The sequence below is a fragment of the Cheilinus undulatus genome, linkage group 14 (genome assembly GCF_018320785.1).
Source record: "Cheilinus undulatus linkage group 14, ASM1832078v1, whole genome shotgun sequence".
Taxonomy (NCBI): domain Eukaryota; kingdom Metazoa; phylum Chordata; class Actinopteri; order Labriformes; family Labridae; genus Cheilinus; species Cheilinus undulatus.
Genome location: NC_054878.1, coordinates 10,716,466 through 10,733,625, shown reverse-complemented (window position 1 = coordinate 10,733,625; position 17,160 = coordinate 10,716,466). Strand labels below are relative to the sequence as shown.

General features: G+C 41.0%; 1 protein-coding gene across 1 annotated transcript in view; it reads right to left on the bottom strand.

Annotated features, from left to right (window-relative positions):
- emilin1a (elastin microfibril interfacer 1a) overlaps nt 1-17,160 on the bottom strand; it is a 52,458-nt gene that overhangs the window by 17,440 nt on the left and 17,858 nt on the right. Inside the window, exon 2 of the mRNA XM_041805816.1 lies at nt 2,811-2,927. Within this exon, the coding sequence (XP_041661750.1) occupies nt 2,811-2,927 (117 nt within the window). The remainder of the gene's footprint in view (nt 1-2,810; nt 2,928-17,160) is intronic.

Genomic DNA, 17,160 nt, shown 5'->3' with positions numbered 1-17,160 from the left:
ACATTCCTAGTGCAAACTAAGATACAGAGAACTAAAGATAGATGTAGAGGCTTGATTATAGATGCATCATTGTGCCAATGACAGAATGCACACGCCTGCTGATGCTTAAGTATTTTAACAGCTGATTACAGTTTTTATTTCTTTAATAAACTGGACTCCAGCCAGCTCTTTAAACTTCTCTCATTTCGTTGTGCCTCTGGGCACAGAAAACACTAGTGAGCTCTGTGCCTGACCAGTCCTCATTTCAGGATACACATATAAGCAACCTGAGTGTACAAAATAAAAATTATAACTGCATCAGGAGGGAAAATAGCAAAGACACCTGTGCCAAAATGCTTTGAACAGGGTGAAAAATTTGGCTCTCAACATGTGGAAATAACTGAAAATCACAGGACCACTATATAAAAATTTTATTTTATCAACTGCTTTTAGCTGGTACTAAATCTTCCTATTTTGACTGTAAATGATTCAAATAAAAAAATCATGTGGTTTTTGGATCGTTTCTATATGTGTCATATAGCTAGCTATGCAGCTGAAAAGACTGACTGTTTGAGTAACAATACAATAAATAGACCAGAATTGGCCGGAAGTCTCCATAAAGATTTACGGCAGTGACACAGGCACATTAACAACCCTCACTGTAAAACCTAAGCACGCTGCTTTCCTTTCTGCCAGCCCACAAACATCACAGTAGGTATCACAGGGCCGTTTTCTGTGCCATAGAGAGGATTTCATCCCCAGTCTTGTGCTTCGAGAGCGTGAGAAAAAGGAATTTGACGTCCTCTCAGAGGAAAAACAAAAACAGGGCTTGGAGAGACGGCTGTAGGAGGAGTTTGTGGAGTAAGGAAAATTGTCAGAAGGGAGGAGAGTTATAAAAGAAAGAGAGAGTAAGAAGAAGAGATTGTTTTTACAGGACAGGAGGCTAGACTGTGGTGCCTGGAACCCCTGTCGGCCTCATTCTTAGCATAGCCCAGGTTTAGGCCAAGGCCTCTGGCAGGCATGGGGATCAAGCTGCCAGGCCGGGGTCAGAACTGGAGAGAGCTTCAAAGAGGTAAAACATCAGGAGAGTTTGATTAATGTTGTACTGAAAACATCCATGTTTGGAGTAATTATGCAATCAGGAGATTTTTATCCCAACATAAGTATTATCAAATCTCCCCTGGTCTGCATCAGGCACTGTGGCCGTGTCTGAAATGACTCTGTTCACTATATAGTGGTTAAACGACTTTGCAGGGGTGTCCATATTCTAAATGAGCATTGACCAATGGTCACTGTCCCTGCCGTATTTACAGTGCCTTGGATGTTTAACCCTTTTATTGATTCTATACATCAATCATGGTCAATATAATTTTGTTTTTTAACTACAAAAATTGCAAATGATTCTGTTTCATGTAAAAGTGAAAAGAAATTTCTACAAAACAATGTAAATTCAATAAAAATATGAAATATAAAATAAGTGGCTGTATAAATATTCACCTTATTCAAGTCAGTATTTAGTAGAGTCACCTTTGGCTGCAATCACAGCACTGAGTCTATGTGGATAGATCTCAATCAGGCTCGCACATCTGGACACGGCAAATTTCCTCCATTCTTCTTTGCAACGGTCTGGGCTTTGACTCGGCCACCTTGTTCTTCTCCCATGCTGCAGTTCTCTTGCAGACTGGATAAGATTCTCCTCCAGAATTTTCCTACATTTTGCCACATTCATTTTACCCTCAACCTTTACAAGTCTTCCAGGACTGTCTGATGAGAAGCATCCCCACAGCATGATGCTGCCACCACCACATTTCACAGAGGGGATGGTGTGTTTGTGGAGATGGGCAGTTTGACATAACATCTTGTCTGATGGCCAATAAGCTCCATTTTGGTCTTGTGAGACCTAAGAACTTTATTCCACTTGACCATGGAGTCTCCCACATGCCTTTTGGTGAACCAAAAGGCATGTGGGAGACTCCATGGTCTAGTCCAGATTTAATCTGAGCTGTCTTTAACACTGGCTTTCTCTTCGCCACTCTCCCATTAAGCTTTGACATGTGAAAAACCTGGGCAACCTGGGTTGTATGCAGAGTCTCTCCCATCTCAGCTGCTGAAGCTTGTAACTCCTGCAGAGTAGTCATTGGTGTCTTGGTGGCTTCTCTCACTTGTCTCCTTCTTGCAAGGCCACTCAGTTTGTGAGGACGACCTGATCTGGGCAGGTTTACACATGTTGATGATGGATCTAACTGAACAAAATAACCTTTTCTCTAACTTTTTTGGAGTGTTCTTTTGTCTTCATGGTGTAGTGGTAGCCAGGAATACTGATACATTGATATATATAAAATCAATAAAAGGCTAAAACATCCAAGGGGGTGAATACTTTCATAGGCACTGTACAAGGCGTCTATTAGAGTATGATAGAGGATGATTGCCAGTGGGGCTCTGCAATTGAGGAAAGGAAATGAGTGTGATTTCAGACATTATGACCACAGTAATTTGAGTATGAGACCAGGATTTAGTTCATGGGAATAAATGACCAAATGCAGGTCTATCAAAACATCTGCAGTGATGCTCTGCCTACACAAGTAAAGCCACAACCTGATACTCCTCTGGCTAGACTCTCCTGATAAATAGCAGACAGAAAATGAAAAGAGCAGAATAAAATCCGTATCTAAAGGCAGGAAAGGATGGATGAACAGAGGATACAAACTTCTGTGGAATTCCAGGACAGGAAGTTGCTGCAGCTAAATTGAATAGCTTACAGATTAAATTTCAGTCACAGAAGAAGAATCAGGGGAGATAAAAAAAATACCAAAGATGTGATGGATACTCACGCAACTCTCGGACACTGGCCCCAGGTACAGCGTTGGTAGTCTGGTTTGATGTATGTCTCCACTCCATCCTCCATCACACAGCTAACAGTGCGTGTCACCACATAGGCACACCAGTTCCTACAAAACCACACAAAAACAGAAATGGAGAATGAGAAGTGTGAGGAATCAGGCGTTGACACAAACAAAGCAGACACCCTACATAACACATCCATACTCCCTGTACACTCTGTTTGTCTTTAGGCTAAAAGAAGAAAGACTTGGACAAATATGAATGTAAATTCTTGTCACTTGTTTGACTGTTTAGCTCCAATATGAGGTCTGAGATACATATCTCAAGCCCTGGACTGATTATTTTTCTCTGCAAGTTTCAAGAGAAATTGTTCCCCCACACAAACGTCAGATCTGCTCAGGATAACAGCATGATTTCAACAATGGCTGCCATTGTATGCTTCCCAAACTCAACATCAACCAACCCACAAAAAGACACAAACACACACATGCTCACATACTCTTGAAGGATTGAAACTGCACAAACATGTAAAACTCCACCACTGGTTATATTCAAGCCATGAAAAACATGGCATTGAGATTAAAATTTCCTTCTCAGATTTATATAACTCCATGTTAATCCTTGAATATTTGTATTAGTTTACAGGGAATGAAATAAATGACCTCTAGGATAAATATGTTGTTATATTTCATGATATGAGTCTAATTTCTTTAGGACAGTGGGTCTTAACTGTTCTTACCTGAGCATCCATCACTGCCTCTGTAATAAAAAACCACCCACATTTCTGAAAAACGTCATTGTCTCAAATTAATTTCATGCACTTTGGACCTTGAAAATGCATATTCAAAAAGCATTATTAAAGAAGCTCAGAAGACATCCATACTCATCATCACACTGTTATCACTGGTTTAAATGCATGCCTTGTGTAGTAGGAGATGTAACTGATGCCACTGCTAGCATAGCAAAGTGATACGTAAGCTTAGTCTGAGTCCACACATCAGCATGTTTTGCTCCATCACTAAAGAGAAGCCAATTAACAAGCCAAAAGCCCTGTTTGTGTCAGTATGAATATTGTGAAGCATAGCAGTGAGGTAAAAAGTTTGTTCCCTCCTATCTAAGTTTCATGTCTGTAATAACAGTAACATACAGTGAGTAGGCTCGCTATGCGGAGTGTCTTTGTTAGCCTGTCTGAGGCTTTAACACAAGCTGTGAGCTGCACTGGATTAACTCGGTTTGACTTAAGACCAGTGCCGCAGAAATTTGTACAACAGTAGGACTAGGCAAAAATTAGATTAAATTGCAATATGGTCTGCTGCAATTTTTAAAATCGCAAAAGGTGCAATATTTCTTTGACCCTAAATCTGTGTCAAAATACCAGTTTTAAACTTGTTTTTTGTAGCAGAGATGTCATGCATGGCATATCATGCAATCATTCAGGTGCCATTTATTTTAGAACAATCTTCAAAAAATCCCACCTTCTTCATTTTAGTCCTTTTTTCTTATTAAATGTAAGAATGACAAAAACTCTTCAATGCAACAATTCATACCCAATTTGCAATACGAGTCAGAATGATCAGAATTAGACACTTCAAAAGAATTGTTCAGCCCCTGTTTAGGAATAAAATAAAGTTAAGTTATAATCGCATGTCAAATTGCAGTTGCAAAAGTGGGGGGAAAAAAACGCAACTAGATTATTTCTCAAATCGTTTAGCCCTCTACAACAGCAGCTTTAACAGCTATTTAAGGGTGTGTTTAAACTAAAGAATCACTTTTTTTAAAGTCCACAATGCTCAAAGAAGCAGAGTGTAGTATTAAATAAGGTTGGAGAAGCAGCTATAAGCACCATAGCTCCGTACACTTACCTCTACCTCTGCTAAAGGTTAGTTAAATTAATCGTGAACATGCTGTCTCCTGCAAATTCTTCACAATAGAAGTCTGTTATGTTATTTTGCTCATATGCTTTAATAGTTAATGACTACACATGAGGAAATGTGTTTCTCCTCAGCAGGAGAGAAATGAAACTGAAAACTGCAAGTGCATTTACAAAGAAGTGCACACAAAGTTGCTTATAAAGTCATTTTTTTGTGGTTGGAGAAGGGTGCTGTAACACCTGAATATCACTGCCATTGGGCCTTAACCTCTCATGATTTTATTTTTTTCATATTTTTCATACATCAGTGCTTTGGTCACCTTTCCATCTGTCAGTGGGTGTTAACAATATTTTAAGCAATAAAACAAAAAAGAGAGGTTTTGGCCCCACGCCAGCGATATGCAATAAAATGCATCAACTATTTTTATTTATTTAGTACAACGATATAATACCATTACTGTAAAAAGCACAAAAACACTTTGATATAAATTCATGGCCTTATCGCCAGCCCCAATGCATGCATTTTATTTACATGTATAATGCTTTGTTGTTTTCTAGAGATCTTAAGAAGTAACATCATTATGGTCCCCATAAGGCTTCTGGTTCTGTTTTACCCTGGGGGCAAAAGCCAAGTTTTGGGGGCTTCCTGTGTAGCTAGAGATTAGCGATAAAAGACTTCCTGCCAAGACTTCCTCTACCTTGCACTTTATTGTTTTCAGTCAAAGCAGTAGTGTGAGACACAGGAAGGGAGGTGGTGCTGAGAAACAACATCTTAGAATTAATAAGTGTCTATTCAGCGATAATAAAGCGAATAGTAGAATATTTCCTATGAGATGTTCTGCTCAAACTTTGTACTGTTCAAACTGAAGTTTCACTGTGGCTTTGCTAAATGTTGCATAGTGCTGTTCTCATGGTAGATTAACAATGGGTCTCTATGAATAATAATACAGATAGTACAGTCTAGACCTGCCCTCTTTGTAAAGTGTCTTGAGATAACATTGGTTAAGATTTGGGGCTATCCAAATTAAGATCAACTGACTGAGTGATGAGTTGTCTCGATTTATGTTTTTATTTGAATACTTACATTATCTCACATATTTTTAACAGTTTTCTAAGCCAGAGAAATCCTTAATTTTTAGAGTTAGAGTACATATACATGAGTGAAACGTCAGAGCACAGCCTGGTTTGAGGGCAAGAATGAGGGTCATAGCACTTCAACTTACATTAAAATGAGTAATCCTTATGAATTTGTTATACTAATAGTGCAATTAGAGAAAAAATATGATATATTACAAATTTCAGGTCATATCATCTACCTCTAGTACCTAGCATAATGGAGTATAATGTCAAAAGAGATACACAACTCAGAGATTATACTGGTTTATAGTTATTACACACTCTTTGTAGTGTACAAGCTTCTTAGAAAACCACACTAGGGCCATTAGTTGACTAAATGTTCCATCCGTTGGCTCTACTCTTTGCTGACTCGGCTTATCTGATCTCTTGTAGCTTTAAAAAACACTGAAACAGCCCTCTGTCAGTACTGGATGGATGACAACAAGAGCTCATCTTAAAGTCTACAAACAGCTGGAAAACCAATGCATGGAGATAAAAAAGTGGCCGTGTCAAGCTTGTTTGCCAATTCTTTGTGTGTTTGGCACCAGCAGCAAATGAGCTGCTGTTTTAAACATCCAGACACACAGAACAACTTCAGATGGAGTCGTGTTTCTGGCAACCTGGCAAATGAAAGTGGAATATTCACCCCCAGACATAGCTTGTTGCCCTCCATCGAATCCTCTGAGACTAACTTGGTCATGGCTGGTAGACGTGCTGGCAGTTAGTCTTCAGCTTTGTCTCCTTTAGGAAAAATCTGGTTGTCTATAGTGGAGATTTAGGTGTTTTGCTCAATACAGACGGCTGTTGCAGGGGGTTTGTCGGAAACTTTTTGTTGTGTTTCATAAGAGTAGCCATATATTCAAACCTCCAAAAAAGGGACACTTTCATGTTACCACAAACCTTCATGTATGAGCACATAGTACAGTCTGATTTTTCCTACCTTCACCCACTGTTTGTGTAAGCCAGTTTCAATATGGCTTCATCGATACCATTTCCATCACGGGTGACTGAAAATGGAACCATGTAGTGTGTGTAAAATGCAACATATTCATTGCCTAGTGCTTTTCCAAGAAAGCTCTACCTCTCCTGGTGCTCTTTGGAAAACACTGACTTCCTTTTCAGGTAGACAAACCGCCTGATGTTATGCAGCAGGTCCTGTCAGAATGATAAGCTGGGCCAGCTAAACAACGCTGACGCATGCATGGACTGAGACGCACTGATTGTGGAAATTAGGGCCAATGCAGATGCCGGTGTTTAAAATAACAATCAAACTGATGCTAAACTGGTGCAAAACCCCCACCATGCAAACATTTTCTCTTATGTTTGACAGTAAAAACAGAACAGAGTTTGTCCAACAGGTGGCTACTTCTGCCCAGTAAAATAAGTCTGATCAGGGCTGAACAATACTGGAAAAAACAGACACTCCATACTTCACCTTTCTATGATATATGTTGGTATTTTTAACGTGACACTTTTAACATGTGTTTCACACATCCATCTAGAAAACCTCCCATAGGTGGTGTTTGGGCATGTTTGGGCCCTTGCCGAATCGTTCGAGAGAAGGGCAAAAACATTGTTTCCGCAAAGAAATGAAATGTCATCAAGTTCTGATAAAACTGACGTTATAGCAGCATCCATGTCCATGTCTTGTGATGTGACTCTTGAGTTAGCTTAGTTTGGTGTAAATCGTTCAGCCCTGCAACTGATATCTGTCCATGCCACACTGTTTGCCAATGGGCAATGTCGGTCCACAGGGTGGATATCACCTGTTACCGATGGTAAAGACATACATTAGTGCATCCCTTGCTGCAAATCTAATAGGCCTTCCTGCAATCAAAGAAGCATCACTGATGGCACGTTTTTGTGTTTACAATGCATGCTCTGCCCATAAAAATTGCCATGCGGTCTAATGTTTGATAATATCTTAAATATTTCAAGAAATACATTCACCTGTTCACTGAGGCTTTCAGCATCAATGCACTAATCGTGATGAAGAATGGTCCATACTTGGTAAATTAACTTTTTGAATCACTTTATTGCAGTGCTACTTTTGACAGCTATTCTTAATTTTAGTTTTAGTCTTTTGATTACATGTCTTTTAGTTTTAGTCACATTTTAGTCATTTAGTCACTTAGCTCATTCTCTCCACTAAGTGAGAGCGAGGTCACCAGGCTTCTGCTTGACTCTAAGCCCACAACCTGTCCCCTCGATCCGATACCATCACATCTCTTGCAGGCAATTGAGCCCACAATCAGCCCTGCTGTGAGTTGTATCATTAACTCCTCTCTGTCCACAGGTGTTTTCCCAGCTGCTTTCAAGCAAGCGCGGGTTACACCACTGCTCAAAAAACCCACTCTCAACCCAGCCCTGGTTAAAAATTACAGGCCGGTCTCACTTCTCCCATTCCTATCAAAAATACTGGAGCGCACAGTCTTCAACCAGCTCTCAGAACACTTGCAGAACAATGATCTACTTGATCAGAATCAGTCTGGCTTTAGGCGGGGCCACTCTACTGAAACTGCACTTTTGTCGGTAACGGAATCACTTCGCTTGGCCAGAGCAGCTGGTCAGTCCTCAGTTCTTTTACTGCTGGATCTGTCTGCTGCCTTTGACACAGTAAACCACCAAATCCTCCTCTCCACACTCTCTTCACTTGGTATCTCAGGATCTGCCCTACAGTGGTTTAAGTCCTACCTCACAGGGAGATCTTTTAGAGTATCATGGAAGGGAGGAGTGTCTAAACTGCATGGCTTATCAACAGGGGTGCCTCAAGGGTCTGTGCTTGGTCCCCTACTTTTCTCAATATACACCACCTCACTTGGTGCAATCATCCGCTCCCATGGCTTTTCTTATCACTGCTATGCAGACGACACACAGCTATTCCTGTCCTTTCCACCAGATGACACAACTGTCTCAGCTCGGATCTCATCCTGCCTTGCTGATATTTCTAAATGGATGAGGGAACGTCACCTTCAGCTCAACCTGCCCAAAACTGAGCTAATTATCATCCCAGCCAGTCCCACTATGGAACCGCAGATCAGTATCCAGCTTGGATCAAATAATCTCTTGCCCACTAAGTCAGCCCGGAATCTGGGTGTCATGATTGATGACCAGCTAACCTTCAAGCTCCATGTGGCCTCGATTGCTCAGTCCTGCCGTTTCGCCCTCTACAACATCAAGAGGATCAGACCCTACTTGACAGAGCATGCTACACAACTCCTGGTACAGGCTCTTATAATATCACGTATTGACTCCTGTAACTCATTACTGGCAGGCCTACCTGCATGCACAGTTATACCTCTGCAGCTGATCCAGAACGCACCAGCACGTCTGGTCTTCAACCAACCCAAGAGAGCTCATGTCACGCCTCTTTTAATCTCTCTACACTGGCTTCCAGTTGCAGCTCGCATTAAATTCAAAACTCTAATCATTGCTTACAAAGCAGTAACTAAAACTGCTCCTGTTTACCTGGAGTCCCTCATCCAGGTCTACACCCCTTCTCGCCCACTACGCTCAGCCAGCGAAAGGCGCCTGGTACTTCCAGCACATCATGCTCCTAAGTCACTAGCTCGACTCTTCTCCTCTGTTGTCCCTAAATGGTGGAATGAATTACCCAACTCCATTCGATCTACAGACTCCCTGTCTACTTTCAAGAGAAGGCTAAAGACCCAGCTCTTCAGAGAACACTTTGCACTTAGCTAGGCAATTCTCTACTGTTGTCCCCAGTAGTAGATTGAGTCTCAGCCAGACTATTCTCCACTGCTGTCCCCAGTGGTTGAATGAGTTTCCCAACTATAGTTAGCTCGTACTGTCCTGCTCTACTTCTGGGATTTCTTTGCCCAGCTCTTTGGGAATGATCCAGCACTTGGTACTTGGTAAATACTTGTTGTGAAGCCTAATGAATGGTGATTAGTGATCCCACATTTTCCTTGATTCATTGTTGCTGTCTAAAAAAAACAAAAAAAAACCATAAAAAAAAAACATAAAAACAAAAAACAAAAAAAAAAAAAAACAAAAAAAAACTACATAAACAACGTATATTTTAGGTACTCTGCCTTAAACTCTACACGGCAGCACTTGCGTCCAATTGAACCTGAAGCACTTGATGGCACTTACTGATGTTGTTTCTTCTTGTCTAGATCATTGCTTGTGTTGTTCTTGCTCTCAAATGTACGTCGCTTTGGAGAAAAGCGTCTGCTAAATGACATTGTAACATTGTAACATTGTAACATTTCTAGCCTTTTTAATTTTAGTCTAGTTTTAGTCGACAAAAACTCAAACTTCAGTCTAGTTTTAGTCCATAAAAAGTCCTCAAATTCCAGTCTTTACTTTTAGTCCAAGCCATTGTTTTCTTGTCTAAATCTGGTACCAAATCATGGTATTGTGTTCTTTGTACCCTGCCAATCCTGGGGTCCCTGCTTTCTACAGCAGAGAGGAAGAATAGATGCAGATGCATTGGTTTTTGACAGATTTACCCAGTGGAGAAATATCAAGGAATTTTAGTGTCGGACAAAAACTAAATGACATTTTAGTCTAGTTTTAGTAAATTTGACAAAAACTGAATGTACTTTTTGTCAGTTTTACTCATCACAGATCTATCTTTGGCTAGTCTTAGTCTACTTTCGGTCATGGAAAAAAAGGCTGTTGACGAACATTAACACTGCTTTATTGCCCCTTTTGGCGCACTTTGGTTAAGCCACAGTGACGTAAAATAAATCCATCACTGCTCCTTAATGTCTAATTTCACCTAAGAAATCTCACAGACAGCTCAGTGGACCAGTCAAAAGTCATCTTCACCTGGTATTATCAAAAATATACCTTTTTATTTGTCCCTTATTTCCTTCTATGTTCTCTATACTCTAATTTACTCAACTTGCTTCTATTAGTTGGTTAAAACAGCAGCAGCTTCAACATCTATAGAGACTTATCTGTTCTTAAACAGGGTGCATGTTTGGCCCAAAATTAATGCAAATTCCCACTTAAACTGGGATGTGTGATCAGCCTATATTTGATTGAATTTTTGTTAAAAACACTGATTACTGCAGCTTTTTGAGTAAACATGATCTCATTAAACCATGACTCCTATCTCCTAACTTCCTAAATAAACCCTGCAGTTAAAGCTATGATTATTCCACAGAGGAAAATTGTCGACACGCACGTCATGAAACACGATCTGAAATGCTCAGAGTTATTAGAAGCACACAAACACTCCCACATACTCCCCCATGTCTACATGCTTCTCAATTTGTCCTTATCCCCACTGACCTCCTCTGACCCACAGATATCTTTCATGATAAGAGCCACAGATAAGTTTAAGACACAGACGTTCTTCAGATGCTTTCTATCATCATTTGCCTATTACCCTGAATCCTCATCCACTGCTATTTCCCTGACGGTTATTATGGCCAATTAGTGTCAGTCTCACATTCATCTGAGCAGAACTATGGAGGGTTGATAGATACAAGGAGTTCCTTCATGAAGGACAGTCAATCAGCAGCCTCCGTCTCTCTGTCTGTCCGTCTGCCAGTCTCTCTGATGTCTCTTTCTGACTTCATGTCACTTCTTCTCTCTGCTCGCTGCAGCTCATTTCATTTCCCCTTTCTGGGCCCTCCCTGCCCGTGTGGAATTCTTTCTTTCCATCTCACTCTGGCTGTCTCTGTTAATTCGTCCCTCTCTGCCTGTGTCTCCATCTCTGTTTATTATCTGCTCTTCTTCCTCTCAGCTTGACTTTATCTCCTCCTCTGTGCGACTACACCTCTCCACTGTTCCCCGAGGACTAACGTAAGACTGTTATCCTCCTCTTCATTCCTGAGCCGGTCTGACTGACAGAGAGAGTTTATCATGTTTCGATCCTCCCCTGGCCCTGATGACCTCCTGCCCATGACCCCTATTCCTGTGGCTACTGTACGTGGGAAAGTGAACAGGACTAATTAACTGTCAGCTTTATCATAAAAGCTTTTACTCTACAATCACGAGGAGCTGGTTGACCTGTGTGACATGCATGTAGAAGAACACATTCTCAGTTTCAGCAGGTGGCATATAGAAAAATGATGCATACATATGTGTTTAAATCTTTCAACTTTTCTGAACTACTCAATAAAATAAAAACAGTTTTGTCGTGTTTGGTAATAACTGGTTTAGTGGAGAAAGGGAAATCCTGTAGTAGTTTGCAGATATGTTTGGTTATCAGGAGTGTCCACCAGTCCACGAAACCAGAAGTAAGCCAACCACCTGTGTGCGAAAACCTAACAAAAAGCTGCAAAAACCAACATAACCAACATGCACTATATGAACAAAAGTATTTGGCCACACCGGTTATTTATTGAATTATTCAGGTGTTTAAATCAGATCTGTTGCCACAGGAGAATAAAATCAAGCTCCTAGCCATGCAGTCTACATTTGCAAACATTTTTGAAACGGGTCGTTTTGAGGAGCTCAGTAACTTCAAGCGTGGTACTGTGATGGATGCCACCTTTGCAACAAGACAGTTCGTGAAATTTCAAGTGATAATTTTAGAAAGTGGAAGCATTTAGGAACAACAGAAACTCAGACACAAAGCAGAGGACCTCATAAAATCACAGAGCGGGTTCAACAACTGCTAAGGTGCATACAATGCTCTCCTGATTCCACAGCTAAAGAGTTCTGAACTTTCACTGGCATAAATGTAAGTACAAAAACAGAGCAGCAGGAGTTTTATAGATGCATCACCTTACATCACCAAGTCAAATGCCAGTGGACGATAAAGTGGTATAAAGCACCATGACACTGGACTGTGGAGCAGTGGAAACGTGTTCTGTAGAGTGATGAATCAAGCTTCTCTGATTGGAAGTCAGATGGCTGAGTCTGGGTTTGGTGGATGTCGGGAGAACAACGTTACCTGCCTGACTGCATTGTGCCAACTGTGAAGTTTAGTGGAGGAGGGATAATGGTATGGGGATGTTTTTCAGGGTTTTGGCAAGTCCCCTTATCTCCAGTGAAGGACAGTCTTAATGGTTAAGCATACCAAGACATTTTGGACAATGCTCTACGTCCAACTTTGTGGCAACAGTTCAGGGAAGGCCCTTTTCTATTGAAACATGACCGTGCCCCCAGTGCACAAAGCAAGGACTACAAAGACATGGTTTGATTAGTTCAGTGTGGAAGAACTGTCTGGCCTGCACAGAGCCTTGACCTCAACCCCGTCGAGCACCTTTGGGATGAACTGGAGAGGAGATTGTGATCCAGGCCTTCTTGTCTTACATCAGTGCCTGACCTCATAAAGAATGAATGGACACAGGCTCCCACAGAAACACTTCAAAATCTTGTGGAAAGCCTTCCAAGATCAGTGGCAGCTTTTTTCACTGTTTATCATGCTGATACCTGATTGGTCAATTGAGCTTGGATTGCAAATGTTCTGCAAACTGAATTGAGAAGACTCAAAATAGTGAAAATCCAAACCACTGTGAACAGATTCTGTCAAAGATCAGTGGATTTCTAGTTTTCCTGAAAACAGTTGAATGGATTCCACTTCAACAACAGGGAAAGTTTTCACCATGAAGATTTGACTCATTTTGTAAATTTACGATATATCATGTTTCTTTGACCTGATCGAATCAAAGAATGTCTTTTAAATGAGTCAACCAGCTTTCATACATCTAAAGAGTTCTGTCTAGCCTTTTCCAAACATGTGGCTTGTCAGATCCATACTCTGCTCTATTGATGCACATGATTGCATTACAGTTTTCCATTCTGCGGTTGGTGACATTGCCTAATGTTGCTGTCATCACTCAGAGCTGGTGATGTTAAAGATCTCTACCATCATATCTGGTATCCACAAACCCAAGAACATCCAAACACAGCTGTGCCTCCCCTCATGTGTTTCCAGAAAGCTGTGGTTCCTTGCAGCGATCTTTATTTCATTATACCCTTGGATGATTTGCTGGGTTATCTTGTACTGCGGCTTGTTATACTTTCATGTGTACATTGGACTGAAAGTTTCTGAAAAGCAGTCTAACATCTCCATCAGGAATTCAGAAGAGATCAGAAGTGTTTAAAATAAGACAGTGGTGATAGATCATAACAGCTCTGTCTCCTCCCCCTGCAGTCCCACCGTGTTGCTCTAAGTCACTATGATTCAGTGGGACAGTTCTGCCCATCTATTATCCTGACGTAGCGACTCTCAAGGTCCCAGACACAGCAGATAAAACATGAAGTTGGCAACATTCACACATCATCTTCCCTGATGGAGAACAGGCGCTGTGTCCCGTATAAATAAACACAACCAGCTCTATTTCTCTCCACTGAGCAGACACAGACATGCATTTCCCACACATATACATGTAAACGTACTAATCTCTGCATCTGCGGCTTTAAAACACCCACATTTCTGTGCATACCCTCCCTGCTGGGGTATTTTCCATCATGGGTTGTCACTCCAGAGAAATACATAAGAGAGGTCTTTATACTGGAGGCAGGATGACTAAGTGTTAGTGCAGCACCAACAGCATGTCTGTGGGTGTGTGTGCTCTTGCCTTCTCCACAAAAGAGAGTACAGTGTGTTAGTTGTGACCATGCATGAGTGCCTGAACGCATGTTTCCTGTTTCATGGATGACACCTCCCACATTTCTTCACATCGCCCTCCTCTCTCTCCCTCTCTGACCACTGGGAAGTTGAGCCTTTCAAACAATAATCCAATAAAAACTCATTAATCCGAATAGCTGCAGAGGAATGGCTCGAATGAAAGTTCACTAACAGCACTTGGCTCTTTTCCACCAGTGTAAAACACAATTACAAATACACGTTTTAACACAAACACACAGCATGTGTTTATGCACACAGTAATGCCACAAATGAACACTGAATGTGTGTTTGACTGCATGTTTGTATGTGTTTAGCCTCCTTACAATGGCACTGTGAGCCGTTAACCTCCATGTTTCCTCAACAATATCAGCATCACAGGACAACACTGCAAATAAACAGTCCAGTTCCTGCACATTTAACCCAACGTTCAAGGCTCCAGATCAGATAAAGATAGATTAAATAAATGTCAAACTGTAGAACAATGCTGCTACAGCGTTAATGAAGCCTTCAAACTGGTAATGACATGCAGGTGAATCAACCAGCACAGATTTATACTCTGCAATCAAGCAGAAACCTGTTGGTGACAAATACAGCCAGTTCAAAAGTGTAAAAATGCAGTTCCTCAAGAGTCCACTAGAGGCTGGCTGCAGAAGCTGCAAAATCAAATACAGAACCCTAGTTAAAATGCTGATTTTCACACCAGAAATAAGCGTGTTTACAGCCTGGTTGGAAATATGATTTTTGCTGTAATAGTTAAGAGGTTAATATTCAACTGTATAAGGACTGGAATTTTGATTCCTTCTTATTTCAAAAGGCATATAAGGTGTGCAAAATTAAGGGCATGGCTGACATGACTGCAAGGCAACATGCTAATGCTATTTATGGCTGTTCTGGACCGGGTGCACAGGGTGGGGCAGGTAACAGCTGTGTGACAGCTTCATTTTCAGGGTGCTTTTGTTATTTGTCCGAATAGTGCAAAACTTAATTTGTCAGCGTCAGAGCAGAAAAAAATCTGGAACCCCGAGAAATCTTTGGCTCTCCCCTCTAGGGGGGCATGGACCCACATTAGGAACCTATATTTTTATCAGTTCTGCAAAGGAGGATTGTTGGTGTCCCCTCTGTTAATTCACATTTTGGCTCTGAAGAAGTGTGAGAGAACACACACACACACAGTCAAAAATATAGATACACATAGCATTCTGCTCCCCCTGCTGGCTCCACCACTCTTGTCTTGCCCCTGTAACATCTCTGTTTCTACCTTTGAACCCTGCACAGAGGGAGGGATGCCCCTGTTGCCTCTGTGTCAGTGATACTGGAGGAGAAATGTCACAGGGGCAGAAATATCACACCGACCAGAAGGGCTGGGCCCCTGAAAAACCCAGAGACTAGGCCGTCCCCAGGTGTGAGTTACTGATGTCATTGTTAGCATCCTGGCTAACAGTTCCCTGATTTTGGACCTAAAAAAAGGTGTCAAACTATTACTGGGCTCAGATGTTAGAATCATTTATCCATGCTACCTTTAAAACTATTTTCATCACTTTTTTCTGCCCATCTGTGTTAGCTTTCTGCCATTTCTAACCCATTTTGGCTGTTTTTCACCCTTTCTCTCCCATCTTTTGTCACTTTACACCCTTTCCGCCAGTTTTTGCCCATTTTTTCACTGTGTTGCTACTCAACATCCATTTTAGCCACCTCTTTTTGGCATTTATATCCAATTTTGCCACTTTCGCCCATGAAAGTTACTTTTCACTTGTTTTGGCCACATCTTTTTGCCCATCGTTGCCACTTTCTTTGCAAGTTTTAACCCGTTTTGCCACTTTATGACATTTTTTGCTGTTTTTGGCCCTTTCAATGCCTCTCTTTTGACATTTACGCCAGTTTGCAAGGGTTTGCCCATTTTTCCACTGTTGTGCCACTTTACGCCCATTTTAGCCACTTCTTTTTGACATTTATAGACCAGTTTTTCTGCTTTTTGCCTGTTTCTGTTGCTTTTCACTCATTTTGGCCAATATTTGCCCATTTTCTTTGTTTTTTGCTCTTGAATGGAGCAAAAAAGAAGATTATGATATGGATTTAACACAGCAGCTGGTCTGGAGAAGAAGGAAAACATCTTCTCTGCCAAGTGGAGCTGACAGTGTGGTTCTTTGCTCTTGTTTTAATAAAGAAATGTGGTCCATTTCTGATTAAACTGCCAGTGTACCGTACCAAGGCTACAGCCAAGCTAACCACTACAATCTTTTTTAACATGGTGACCGCCACAGATTGGGTGATGTAACTCAGATTTCATTGTACTTTCTATAGTCTATGGTTCAACCAAAAATTGTAAAAAGTTGTAAAGCTATGCTTTTTAAGGTTCCAGAGTTTCCAAAGATCTCAACATCTGCCTGAATATTTGTCTGAGTTTAAGTCACGTAAGTCTTGTGCTTCTCACGGGACAAAGTGCTGCTGATGTTATGTGCTGCTTCCTAATAAATGTTAATGAGAGAATGAACCAAACCAAAGCATCTTTATTGTAAGTGTTTCCTAACACCAACATTTGTTTTAACATGTGGAAGGACTTAAAGATGACTGGTTGGTTTGGAGAATGCACATCTGGTTAACTTTGCCAAAACAATAAAACCACTTGGGTTAAGTCTGTAAATTCATGTAACACATTCTGAAAAAGTGAGTAGAGTGAGTAAATTAAGGTTTATGGGAGAAACGTTGCCATAGAATTTGCAGATTGAGTCGTACTGACAGTCAGTGAAGAATCAAATCTGAACATTTGGCGTTTATTACCTCTAACCACTTTGTA